General features: G+C 48.5%; 1 protein-coding gene across 5 annotated transcripts in view; it reads left to right on the plus strand.

The window, feature by feature from the left end:
* DENND2A (DENN domain containing 2A) overlaps positions 1–2,948 on the plus strand; it is a 100,827-nt gene extending 97,879 nt beyond the window's left edge. For all 5 annotated transcript variants that reach the window (XM_036863728.1, XM_036863731.1, XM_036863730.1 and 2 more), the window contains 2 exons: positions 485–571; positions 1,488–2,948. In XM_036863728.1, coding sequence (XP_036719623.1) covers positions 485–571; positions 1,488–1,519 — 119 coding nt within the window. In that variant the 3' untranslated portion in view covers positions 1,520–2,948. The remainder of the gene's footprint in view (positions 1–484; positions 572–1,487) is intronic.
* Positions 2,949–13,517: the final 10,569 nt, after the last annotated feature.

Raw genomic sequence — 13,517 nt, forward strand, 5'->3', positions numbered from 1 at the left:
CAGGGTGCCTGAGGCTCCAGTCCCGGGTAAGAACTGAAGGACCCTCAGAGGTGACCTGCCCACCCTCCTGAGTCTGCAGATGGCAGCCGGGTTCCCAGGAGGCCAAACCGCTTGGCCAGGGGCCCTCTTGTGGGAGAATGCGAGGAAAAGGGAGATCTCAGGAGCTCCTGAGAGCCAGGGCTGTCTGGTTCATCTTTGAAACCGCGGGCCTGGCACAGTGTAGATGCTTGGAAGGCGTTTGTCCAGTAAAAATAGGGTTTCACATACGAGCTAGCTTTACAGCTTTCCAAAGACAGTTATTGCACAGCTTGGACAATTATAAGGGCAGTAAAAGCCCTTATAAATCTCATGATTCAGAGCATGTTTATGGGAGCAACTTCATCTCAGAAGCAAGGTTTCTCTTTTCTATGGCAGTAAGGAAATGGATATGTTTAGAAGCACGAAGAGAAGGAACTAAAACGGCTGGGATTTCTCTTGTCAACAGGTCTTTTTGAGGTCCGAGCCCAAGAGTACCTGGAAACACTGCCCAGTGGAGAACACAGTGGTGTCAACAAGTTCCTGAAGGGACTAGGTGAGGCCTAGGGGTCTCGGTTCCCATCAGCAGCCTCCGGGCCATGGGGTCTTGGCCAGTTCCCTCCCCTAGAGCCGGGGCCTATTAATGCAGAGCTCTGAGGCCTGCACCGAGTGGGCCAAGTCAGCATTTTACCCACCTGCTCTAATCTGTCCCCAGATCGTAAGCAAAGGACACAAATGGCCCCCTCCCTGCTTTCCTGGGCCCCTGGCTGTCTTGCTGTTCTTTCACTATTATCTCCCACACTCTTAAATCTTCTGGGGTATTGGGCTTAGAAGCATGATGAATGGAAGCAGAGAAAGGTGTCTGGCAGTAAAGACCTGGACCAGCCTCCAAATGATGCCCCTAAAAAGTGGACATGTAAGAATTTTAATAAGGACTGCAGTTTAATCAGGAAAAAGGCCCTTACTAGGAAAGGGAGGAGGAGAAGAAAGCGAAAAAGATGAAGGAGGAAGCAGGCCCCAGTAAGGAAGAACTGCCGTGAGGAGGACCCCACGGAGGACTTGCAGGGGGCGTGCTGGTGCCTCAGCCAGGATGGCCAGCTGCCTGGGAAGGGACGACCTACCTCCCGCACTGCTGGGAGTTTTCTCCTCACTTGGCTCTCAGGGGTGTGTTACAGTCAGTGCTTCCTGTATCACCATTTCAGAAGCAACATCTACAGCTCTGACATTCTTCCTTTCAAAACTGCCCCAAGTCTGAGGAAGATCCCTTTTCACGGGGCGGTGCACGAGGAGTGCAAGGGGGCAAACAGGCAGGGCGAACTCCCCAGCTTCTCCTGAGCTCTGGGTGAAGCTCTGGGGGGGGGGGTGGGGGGTGGGAGGCCACAGCTGTCCGCACTGCCTCTGGGGTGAAAAGGGCAGGATTTAACTCAGCCCCTTTGTCTGCCTGGTGAAATGTTCTCGCTTTCTTTTTTTAGGCAATAAAATGAAGTTTCTCCACAAGAAATAGCCCTCAATCCAGCCTCCAGGGAGAACTTTTCCTAGGGCAACCACATGTTTTAAAAACAGTCCTGGTGGTCTTTCTGAAACGTTGGGTCCTTGGTTGTCCCAGGGGCTGGGATAAAGGCCGGCGTGGTTTCCGGCCACCCCTGGGCTCTCCCCAGGACCTGGGACCCCCGAGCCACCGGAAGGTGCCGCTTCTTTAGAACAGCACTGGAAATGGGACCTGAGACCAGGCACATTCAAACGGATTGTTTTGGTTGTTGGTTTTGGGTTTTTAAAATTTTTTTTATCTTAGATATTAAAAAAAAAAAAGAAAAGTGTTTGGGTTTTCCTTTTGTTATGCCAAGGCTAAGACAGCTGTCCTGCCCTGTGTCATCTCTCCCTGGTTCATCCTGCCTGGCACTTGTGCTCTGGAGCCAAGAGGAGGCGATGGGAAGGAGCGGCCCCCAGGTGCTCCTCTGGGCAGAACCGGGGACCGGTGCGGGGGTGAAGGGGGGCGCACTGTGGCGACGCCTACAGACACTACAGACACCACACCACAGGCGTCGGGACGGGAGTCCTCTTGGGGAAAGGGCTGGCAGGTAATGGAGTGGAGTCAAATCTGTGCTGAAAAGGAAGGAAGCGAACAGTAAAAGGGTTTGGTTTCCTGGGATGAGCCGTGCTTTCAGGCTGGCTGGTGATGCCACCTGGCGGCCGAGGCCACTTGCTGTCATGCCACTGACTCCTCTGGTCCCAAATGGACCTGACTTTTCTGGACGGCCTCTTTCCTCTTAGAAGCCATAGAGCCGTCCCCTGCCCGAGCAGCCCATGACTTTTAGAGGTACACACAAAAAGAGGAAATCTCCTCGTAAGATCTGTTAATAAAATATTGTTAGGGTCCTAAAGTTTATGGTGCTGCCTAGAGCCCATCTTAAAACATGTGAGCCACTGCTTTGAGCCCTTTCCTATTTATACTGTATGAAATTTTCCCATCTCAGTGTAGGGACCCAGAGCAGCGTACGTGAACTAGTGCATGTGCAGGATGAATGCAGGGACTTTTGTTGTTGATGTTATCAAGGAGCATCAAAACTTTGGGGACAGCCTCCTCAGACTTGTGTGGCCAGAGGGGAAGAAGCAGGGGGTGCAGGAGAAGGCTGCATTCCAGGGGGCGCTGTCCTGCAAGGCCTGCGGTGGGGCGGCAGGAAGGGAACAGTCGGCAGCACAGGCACGTTCTCAAAGCAGGCCTCCGGGCCACCCCGCGGCCAACCCACTGCCTGCACATCCCACTGGTGGATTCCCTCTGGGGGGCACCAGGAACCCTGCAAAAACACACGAAAGGGATGTGCTCTGACCTTGGCAATGGCCCAGGGGCCTGTGCTGCCTGGCAGAGGTTTTGTTTGTTTGTTTGTTTTTAATTTTTTGGCTGCGTTGGGTCTTCGTTGCTGCGCATGGGCTTTCTCTAGCTGCGGTGAGCGGGGGCTACTCTTCGTTGCGGTGCGCAGACTTCTCATTGCGGTGGCTTCTCTTGTTGCGGAGCACGGGCTCTAGGCTCGCGGGCTTCAGTAGTTGTGGTGCACAGGCTCAGTAGTTGTGGCTCACGGGCTCTAGAGTGCAGGCTCAGTAGCTATGGTGCACGGGCTTAGTTGCTCCATGGCATGTGTGATCTTCCCAGACCAGGAATCGAACCCGTGTCCCCTGCATTGGCAGGCGGTTTCTTAACCACTGCACCACCAGGGAAGTCCCCTGGCAGAGGTTCTTGACCTTTAGGGAGTTGGGAGCAAGGGGGTCTTCTGAGGAAAAATAAGAACAAGAGGAAAATAAGGAGAGGTTGGCCTCTCATTCTACATTAGGGGTTCTTAACTAAAGTCATGGACCCCCCAAATTGTATCCGAGATTTGGTGTGTCCATTCGTTTTTGGGGAGAAAGGATCCATAGTTTACATCAGATTCTCAGAGGGGTTCAAGGCCCCCCAAAAGGGTAAGAATGAGACTATGCATAACAATTAACCTGGGTAGATATGTGTGGTTGGGGGTTGGGGGAAGACTGAAAGAGAATCTCTGAGTGTTTGGACTCAGGAATTTGTAACTAACAAGCTCCTCAGATTAGTTAACTCTATTAATACCAATATTCTGCCCAGAGATGATCACTTTTAATATTTTATAATCTACCTTCTTTTCTAACTTATTTCATATTATATTGTTTACACCTCCAAGTGAATAAATATACATCTTTTCAACACCTCTAATGGTCACATAATATTCTATTTTATAGATATACTAAAAGTTATTTTACCAATCCTCTCATGCATGCAATGTATTTCCAATTTTTAATATCATAAGGAGCACTGAGAAAAGCATCTTTGTAAAAGTATCTTAGTACAGGGACTTCCCTGGCAGTCCAATGGTTAGGACTCTGTGCTTCCACCGCAGGGGGCATGGGTTCAATCCCTGGTCGTGGAACTAAGATCCTACAAGCCACGCAGCGTAGCCAAAAAAAAAAGTATCTTAGTCCATTTGCCCTATTTTCATTTTCATTTTTGCTTGAAGTAAAATATACATACAGAAAAGTGCACAGATTATGAAATATACACAGCCTGACAGACTTTCACAAATGATCACATCTGTGTAACCAGCACCCGTATTAAGAAGCAGAACATCATCGGACACGGTTCAACTTCCCAACATCCCTCCCATCCTACTCTAAGCTGAAACTAAATCAACTAACAAATTGTCTACATTTTGCAAAGTGGTAAATTGGGCTGGGGAGGATCAGAGACAAAAGAAAAAAGTAGGTTTGTGATCCCTGCTCACAGTCTAGGGTAGATCTGGATGGATAACGCTATTTGGGTTCAGAAACAGAGCATGGCCATAAAGCATGGGTGTGTTAGACCAGATCACGACCACTCAACCTTTGTGTCTTGCCTCACACCAACCATCTGTCCAAGAACCAAGTCCTCTAATTGCAGTAAAACTCATACATTTTCCATAAAGAGTATGTGTTTAGAAGCATTCCATTACTGTGTTTCAATTCATGGTCAATTACCTGGCCATGAAAAGCAGTTGGAGCAGGCTTGTTGGGTGGATTTTATTGCTATGGAATATCGGAGACACTGGTGGGCAAGGGAAGGGCTGAGTGGGAGCAGGTGCAGCTGGCATGTCTTGGGAAGAGGCCGGAGCTAGCAAATCTGAGCGAGAAGGCAGCTGTCACCACTGCTGAGACGAGGGAGAATGAATTCTTAGAAATTATCACACAAACCTCTTCTCACTCAGACCAAGAATAACAATAAGATCTGCCATTTATTGAGCACTTCTTTTTGCCCATTACTATGCTGAGTTCATCACATGTGTTATTTGATCACTAGAATGTAAGCCCCATGAGGGCAGGGACTATGTCCATCACGTTCACTGCTGAATTCCCAGAGCCTAAAACCAGCGCCTGGCACAGAGTTGTCTCTCAGTAAATGTTTGCTGACCAAAGAAACAATTCCCACAACAGTACTAAAAGCGGTACTCGGATGCTAACGCACACATATGGAATCTAAAAAAACGGTACTGATGAACCTAGTGGCAGGGCAGGAATAAAGACGCAGACGTAGAGAATGGACTTGAGGACACGGGGAGGGGAAGGGTAAGCTGGGACGAAGTGAGAGAGTGGCATGGACATATATACGCTACCAGATGTAAAATAGATAGTGGGAAGCAGCCGCATAGCACAGGGAGATCAGCTCGGTGCTTTGTGACCACCTAGAGGGGTGGGATAGGGAGCGTGGGAGGGAGATGCAAGAGGGAGGGGATATGGGGATATATGTATATGTATAGCTGACTCACTTTGTTGTACAGCAGAAACTAACACATTGTAAAGCAATTATACTCCAATAAAGATAAAAAATAAATAAAAATAAAATATATGGATAAAAAATTTAAAAATATAAAAAATAAAACTGGTACTATACTGTCTCTATCGCAGGCAGCAAGCTCAGTAGAGATGGATGCATACCCCACAAAGCCAAAGGAGTACTTCATCAAGGGGAGGCAACCTGCTACTGACCGTAACAGCCATTCCTGGCATCTCAGATAGCTTGTTTTCAGCACAAGCACCAAGCTCCTAGGAGACCACATTAATAATCAGAAGGTTGCTTGGTGAGTAGGAAGTCAGAGCAAAGGGTGTTGGAGAGTCTGGAGGGACGTCTCCCCAGGAGGGGAGGGGAGCCCAACAGACTTTCCCATCTCACAGAGGGTCTGTTTCCCTGGGCAGTGCTCCATCTGCCCTGCCCTGCTGACTCCTTGATCCTTGGCACTTCCCCTGCCCCCGCCCCCTGCCCTCCATTTCTTTTTTTTTTTTTTTTTCCTCTTTATTTTATTGGGGGGAAATTCACAGAACATAAAAGTCCATTCATCCATCGATGGACACTGGGGTTGTTTCCACCTTTTGGCTATTGTGAATAGTGCTGCAACAAATATGTGTATGCATGTATTTACGTACCTGTTTTCAATTCCTTTGGGTATATACCTAGGAGTGGATGGCTGAGTCATATGGTGATTACTACATTTACATTTTTGAGGAGCCATCAAACTGTTTTCCACAGAGGCTGCACCATTTTATACTCCTGCCCACAATGTATGAGGGGTGCCCCCTTTCCTATGCTCCCTTCCTTTCTTCAGAGAGATTCCAGCTTTCTTAGGTATATCCATCACCTTCCAGCCGTACCTCTCAAAGAAGCCCCATGTTTCTCAGGGGTGATTGGCATCACCTGCACCAAATCTGCCTGGGATACTAGTTTAAAATAAGATGCCTGGGATCCACCTTGACTTATCTGGGGCTAAAGCCCTAGAAGCCTTGATTGGTTGGGAGTTCCCCAGATATCTGCAAATATGTACAGGTCTCTGTCTTAGGTGATTCACTTCTTCAGGTGACCCATCTCCTCCCTTTTATGCAAATTCTCCCTTGAGTTTCACTGACAGAGAGTAATCTTAGCGCCAAGTTTTGGAAGTAAGACTTTTGCACGCATGGCCTGAATTCAGCATTACATAAGAGCTTCTAAAGTGCTTTAGAGAATAAAAACATTGATGAAAGCTTGCAAGAGCCCACAGACTTGGTGAATTCAGGTTTGTTTGTTTTTTAAAAAAAGGTCCCATTACTCTAGTTATGTTGCCTAGGCTTAAAAGCCAACCCAAGGCAGTACAGATTAGGCTCCCAAAAATCCTGTGGAGAGATCGCTGTGGGAGTGAACTCAGAGGAGGGCAAGGTGGGCCGGAGCTAGAGGCTCGGCTCAGACTTCAGGGGGGCTTGGTGTGAGCTGAGTTCAGAGCCTGACTTGGGTGTTTGGGAGGGGCTGAAACAGGTAGAGGAGGAAGAGGAGATTCCTGGCTGAGCAAAGGTTAGTAGGAAAAGCAGAAGGCAGGTGAGAGGGGCCACTTAACTGCTGGCACCTGTGAAGGCCAATTAACTTCACTCCCTGGCTTGTCCAGTGACCACACCTCGCCCCTACCCAGCTCCTGCATGGGGTTCAGCTGCCAGCCTGCAACTGCCTTCGGGCTACAATAAACAGAGGCCTGGAGCCAGTTTCCCTGACAATGGGCCAAGGAGCCGTCTCACCTTTGATCAGCGCTGGGCTCCCTACCTGCCCCTCTTACTCTCCTCTGCCTACAACCGTCACCCCTCCCCATCCCAACCCTAATCCTAAGAGCCCACGGTGAAGTCCTGCGACTGAACCTCACCACAGGCTGTCCTCCTTACACAGAGCTCATCCCTTATCCCCCCAGGCAGAATGCGGGCTGAGTTGTTTTTCTGGCAGATTCATGTGGACCCACCCTTAACTCTCGCCAGGCCCCTGGACAGGTGTGAAAGGGCTTATCCAACGGCACTGTGGGTGGCAGCCGGACCTGACAAGCTGGGAGGCGGCAGGGCCTGGCTGGCGGGCAACTAGCCTAGCAGACCGGAGCCGCGCTGCCTTCCGCTCGGGTCCCGGGGCCGAGGCCGCTTTTCTCCCTTCCCCGCCCTGGTTTATCCCTGGCCTGGTTGATCTGGGAAGCTCTGGGCAGAAACTGAGGTGGCACAGCAGCCCTGCCAAGGCCAAGCCAGGGTCAGCCGTGCTAGGGTGATTCACAGGGTGAGGGGGTCAGTGCCTTCCCAGCGGCATGGGGTCCACTGGCTCCACGTCCTTGGTTCCCACCAGCCAGACGACCCCTCGAGGCTAGTCAAGCCCTGCTCTGTGCGGAGATGGGGCTGTGGAAGCAGAGAGATGCTGAAAGCTGCCCCCTATCTCGAGATGGGGGCACTTGCCCTCTAGGGGACATGTAGGGCCAGGGCCCTGCTACACCAGCGGGACAGTCACACTGTCCTGCACTTTCCAGCCACGTCAAAATATTGCTCTTTTAAAAACAAAAAACAGGTGATGGGTGCACAACAATATGAATGTACTTAGAGCCACTGAACTGTAAACTTAAAAATGGTTAAATTGGCAAATTTTTTGTCATGTGCCTAATGCCACAAAAAACAAACAAACAAAAAACCATAGGAGTAATGTTGCAATGCATTTATATTCTGTGCAATTATATCAACCTTGGGCATATATCATTCAAACATGTATTTCTACAGGATAAATGCCAACTTCTTGCTCTATGCCATTGTTTTCTTCCATTCCACAGGTATTTATCCTAAGAGCACTTCCTACTAAGTCTACTTGGTAAAGTTATATATATTCCTCTTAATACTTTGGGCTCTTACTGTTGCAGGACTGGTCCAGGAAACTGTGAAGGAGCTCTTTAATGCCTTCCTCAGAGGTTTGGGGATGACAAATGGAGCCTTAGGACAAAGCAGTGTGCGTTGTGGTTGGCCTGACAGAATTTTGCTAAAACTTGGTCTTCCCTCTCTCCTCTCCTTTCTCTAAGTCAGCCCCTCCTCCTTCCTTTCTCAGCCCCAGAGCTCAATCTTCCCTCCGGCCCCTGAGATAAGCTCCCGCAGAGAAAGGCTGTGGTGATAACCGTTTAGGGAGTCACCCCTGCAAGGCATTTCCGGTTCAACTGCTGACTCTTGAGCTGTAGCCCCAAAAGTGTGGATTGCAGCGCTAAAACCGGAGCTTAGGGGAGGTATCATTTGGGTGGGGCCTGTCCTGAATGTTACCCCTGGACTTGCCCTGTCTCCCACCCCTGTCTCCACTGTGCCTGCCCAGCCAAGCAGCTTCCCTAGCACCCAAGCCCGCCCACGTCTGAGGCAACACAACTTGCCTGGGCGCCCCCTACAGACACTGATGACCTTCAGGGGAGCACTGAAACCTTCTCACTTTCAGCCAGGTGTGGGAAAGGATCTGAGCCCTCCTGAAACCCTGCTCCTCCACTGCGACACCGCCCAAGCTGCTGCCCACAGCAGCTGAGAAGAGGTGAGATCTTTCTGAAGTGATTAGAACATTCTGGAATTAGTGGTGATGGTTACACGACAACTTTCTGACTATACTAAAAACCACCGGATTGCACACTTTAAAAGGGTGAACTTCTGTAGTATGTGAATTATATTTCAATTAAAATAAAAGACAAGAGACTTCCCTGGTGGTCCAGTGGCTAAGACTCCGTGCTCCCAATGCAGGGGGCCCAGGTTCAATCCCTGGTCAGGGGACTAGATCCCACATGCCTCCACTAAGAGTTCACATGCCACAACTAAGGATCCCGCATGCCGCAACTAAGACCTGGCACAGCCAAATAAATAAATAAATATTTTTTAAAAATAAAATAAAAGACGAAGGGGGAGGGGACTTCCCTGGTGGCGCAGTGGTTAAGAATCCGCCTGCCAGTGCAGGGGACACGGGTTCGAGCCCTGGTCCAGGAAGATCCCACATGCCACGGAGCAACTAAGCCCGTGCACCACAACTACTGAGCCTGCACTCTAGAGCCCGCAAGCCTAGAGCCCGTGCTCCTCAACAAGAGAAGCCACCTCAGTGAGAAGCCCACGCACTGCAACGAAGACCCAATGCAGCCAAAAATAAATAAATAAATAAATGTTCCTTTAAAAAAAAAAAAAAAGACAAGGGGGACTTCCCTGACCATCCAGTGGTTAGGACTCCATATTTCCAATGCAGGGGCTGTGGGTTTGATCCCTGGTCGGGGAACTAACATCCCACATGCCGCATGGCCAAAAATAAAAATAAAAGACAAGACCAGCCATTGGGGGACAAGGGGAGCAAGCTTGGTGTATGGGACAAGCTGAGCCTGTAGCTGCCCCAGGTCATGGGACCCAACAGGCTGCAGAGAGTAGAAGCAGCACCCACACCCCAGCATCAGGAGAGAGAAAACCCCCGTCTTTGTTTATGGCTCTGGGCGTGCGGGGGCCACTGTCACAGCAACCCCTGTAACCAATAATCTAACTACCACAGAGGTGCGCTTACAGTTTCCTCATAATTGTTAAAGACTCTGCTCATTAAAGAAGTGTATTTTGGGGATTCCCTAGCGGTCCAGTGGGGGTGACCCGGTTCAATCCCCTCGTCAGGGAACTAAGATCCCGCAAGCTGCCAAACTGCCAATCTGGGCTACGCGGCCAAAAAAAAAAAAAAGAAGCGTAGTTTCACCGCAACAGCTGATATCATCATCTCAACTGACCCTTCACTCCGTGCTTTACTGCGTGTTCTGTACACACAACTCCCAGCAGTATCTCCCTGGCTGTTCCTCCTCCCAGAGACTCATCAACTGGCTATAGGCAGACTTCAAATATTTCACTGATCTTGGCCTTGTGTCCAGCCCTGAAATAAAACGTGAAACAGCTCGAACATTCTGTCCCGGCCCACACCCGCCACTTCCACAGGCCCCTTGCCATCCCCACACAGGGATTTTTTTTTTTAATAATTAATTTATTTTTATTATTTATTTATTTATTTTTGGCTGCGTTGGGTCTTCATTGCTGCGCACGGGCTTTCTCTAGTTGCGGCAAGTGGGGGCTACTCTTCGTTGCGGTGCGTGGGCTTCTCATTGTGGTGGCTTCTCTTTTTTTTTTTTTTTTTATTCTTATTTTTTTGGCTGTGTTGGGTCTTCGTTGCTGCGCACGAGCTTCCTCTAGTTGCGGCGAGCGGGAGCTACTCTTTGTTGCGGTGCGCGGGATTCTCATTGCAGTGGCTTCTCTTGTTGGGGAGCACGGGCTCTAGGTGCGCGGGCTTCAGTAGTTGTGGCTTGCAGGCTCTAGAGCACAGGCTCAGTAGGTGTGGCTCATAGGCTTATTTGCTCCACAGCATGTGGGATCTTCCTGGACTAGGGCTCAAACCCGTGTCCCCTGCATTGGCAGGCGGATTCTTAACCACTGTGCCTGTGGTGGCTTCTCTTGTTGTGGAGCACAGGCTCTAGGTGCACGGGCTTCAGTAGTTGTGGCATACGGGCTCAGTAGTTGTGGCTCGCAGGCTCAGTAGTTGTGGCTCGTGGGCTCTGGAGCGCAGGCTCAGTAGCTGTGGCACACGGGCTTAGTTGCTCCGCGGCATGTGGGATCTTCCCGGACCAGGGCTCGAACCCATGTCCCCTGCATTGGCAGGCGGATTCTTAACCACTGGACCACGAGGGAAGTCCCCCAACACAAGGATTTTATTGCCAGTCTCACAGCAGTGGACAGTGGACAGTGCCCTCTACAAAGGAGACCAGGGATTCTTCTGAAAGAAGAATGAGAAAGCTGTAGTGTTTTTGGCAGTTTTTCCCAGTTCAAACACATGCTAACCCATCTGTGGCTGAGGAAGGGCATTTTAAAAAAAATTTATTTTATTGAAATATAGTTGATTTACAGTGTTGTGTTAATTTCTACTGTACAGCAAAGTGATTCAGTTATACATATATATACATTGTTTTTCATATTCTTTTCCATTATGATTTATCACAGGATATTGAATACAGTTCCCTGTGCTATACAGTAGGAACTTGTGTTTATCCTTTCTATATATAATAGTTTGCACCTGCTAATCTCAAACTCCCAATCCATTCCTCCCCTCCCACCCTCCCCCTTGGCAACCACAAGTCTGTTCTCTATGTCTATGAGTCTGTTTCTGTTTTTTTAGATAGGTTCATTTGTGTCATATTTTAGATTCCACATGTAAGTGATATTGTATGGTATTTGTCTTTCTTTTTCTGACTTACTTCACTTACTTAGTATGATAATCTCTAAATTCATCCATGTTGCTGCAAATGGCATTATTTCATTCTTTTTTATGGCTGAGTAATAGTCCATTATATATATACCACATCTTCTTTATCCATTCATCTGTCAATGGACATGTAGTAGTTGTGGCTGAGCCCACGTGCCACATGTCTTGGCTATTGTAAATAGTGCTGCTGTGAACACTGGGGTGCATGTATCTTTTTGAATTGTAGTTTTGTCTGGATATATGCCCCAGGAGTGGGATTGCAGGATCATATGGCAACTCTATTTTTAGTTTTTTGAAGAACCTCCATACTGTTTTCCATAGTGGCTGCACCAATTTACATGGGAAAGGACATGTTGGGTGCTTTTGCATTGTATTGGAAAAGGAAGATCAGGGCCCAAGACAGGAGAGAGAGGCTCCTACTGCCCTTGAAGATCTGCAGGGCCAGGGGTAGGTAGGACAGCGTGCTTGAGGAGGGGGCATGTACTTGGTCTTTTTCTTTCTTTCTTTCTTTCTTTCTTTCTTTCTTTCTTTCTTTCTTTCTTTCTTTCTTTCCTTCTTTCTTTCTTTTTTTCTTTCTTTCTTTCTTTCTTTTTCTTTTCTTTCCCTTTTTTTTTAGTGCTGAAAGAGCAGTGATTTGTTCTGAAGCAGCTTCAAAGTATCCCTGAATTACACTGTCCTCTGGTACTGGAAAAAGTGGTTTTCCATATGAAAGAAAGAAGAGGGACTTCCCTGGTGGTCCAGTGGTAAAGAATCTGCCTTCCAATGTAGGGGACTCAGGTTCAATCCCTGGTCGGGGAACTAAGCTCCCACATGCCACGGGACAACTAAGCCCGCGCGCCACAACTCCTGAGCCCGTGCACCTCAGCTAGAGAGCCCTCGTGCCACAAACTACAGAGCCCACGTGTTCTGGAGCTCGCACGCCACAACTAGAGAAAAGCCCGCACGCCGCAAATAAGACCTGATGCAGCCAAAAAAAAAAAAGAGAGAGAAAAAGAAGAAAATTGGGCCCCCACCTCAGGCCATGCATACAAATTAATTCCAGATATCCAGCAAAGTATGTCAGCTGTCAAAAGTGTGGATTCTGGGCATGGTGTGGGTTCAAATCCTGGCTCCCCTCTCACCAACTGAGGGGCTTGGAGCAAGTTATTTAATGTCTCTGTCTCAGTTTCCTCATCTGTAAAGTGGAAAGAATATTTTATGAGGCTTACTTTTTTTTTTTTTTTTTTGGCCACGCAGCATGTGGGATCTTAGTTCCCTGACCAGGGATCAAACCCATACCCCCTGCATTGGAAGCACAGAGTCAACCACTGGACCGCCAGGGAAGTACCTATGAGGTTTAAATTAGTTAATATGTTGTGAACTTGGTAACTAACTAACTGCTGGTAAAACAAATCAATGTGTAAAAAGCTAAATCCAACACTTTTATTTCTTATTTATTTTTTATTTTTTTAAAGTTTTGGTCGCACCGTGCAGCTTGTGGGATCTTAGTTCCCAGACTAGGGCTCGAACCTGGGCCCTCAGCAATGAGAGCGTGGAGTCCCAAGCACTGAACCGCCAGGGAATTCCCATAAATCCAACACTTTTAGAAGACAATATGGGGGACTTCCCCTGCGGTCCAGTGGTGAAGACTCCGCCTTCCAATGCAGGGGGAGCAGGTTCTATCCCTGGTCAGGGAACTAAGATCCCACGTGCTGCACGGTGCAGCCAAAAAAAAAAAAGACAATATGGGAAAATGCCTATCTGACCTCAAGGTGAGGAAGAAGTTTTTTGACAAGACAAAAAGTGCAAATTATAAAGCAAAAGACTGTAATATAGTAAAAATAAGAACATCATAGTGGGAGAAGGATGGATAAATCATGGTGTATTCATACAATGGAACACTACTTACCAAGGAGGAGGCATGGACTGTTGACCCAGACAA

The sequence above is a fragment of the Balaenoptera musculus genome, chromosome 9, assembly GCF_009873245.2.
Source record: "Balaenoptera musculus isolate JJ_BM4_2016_0621 chromosome 9, mBalMus1.pri.v3, whole genome shotgun sequence".
NCBI classification, from domain to species: domain Eukaryota; kingdom Metazoa; phylum Chordata; class Mammalia; order Artiodactyla; family Balaenopteridae; genus Balaenoptera; species Balaenoptera musculus.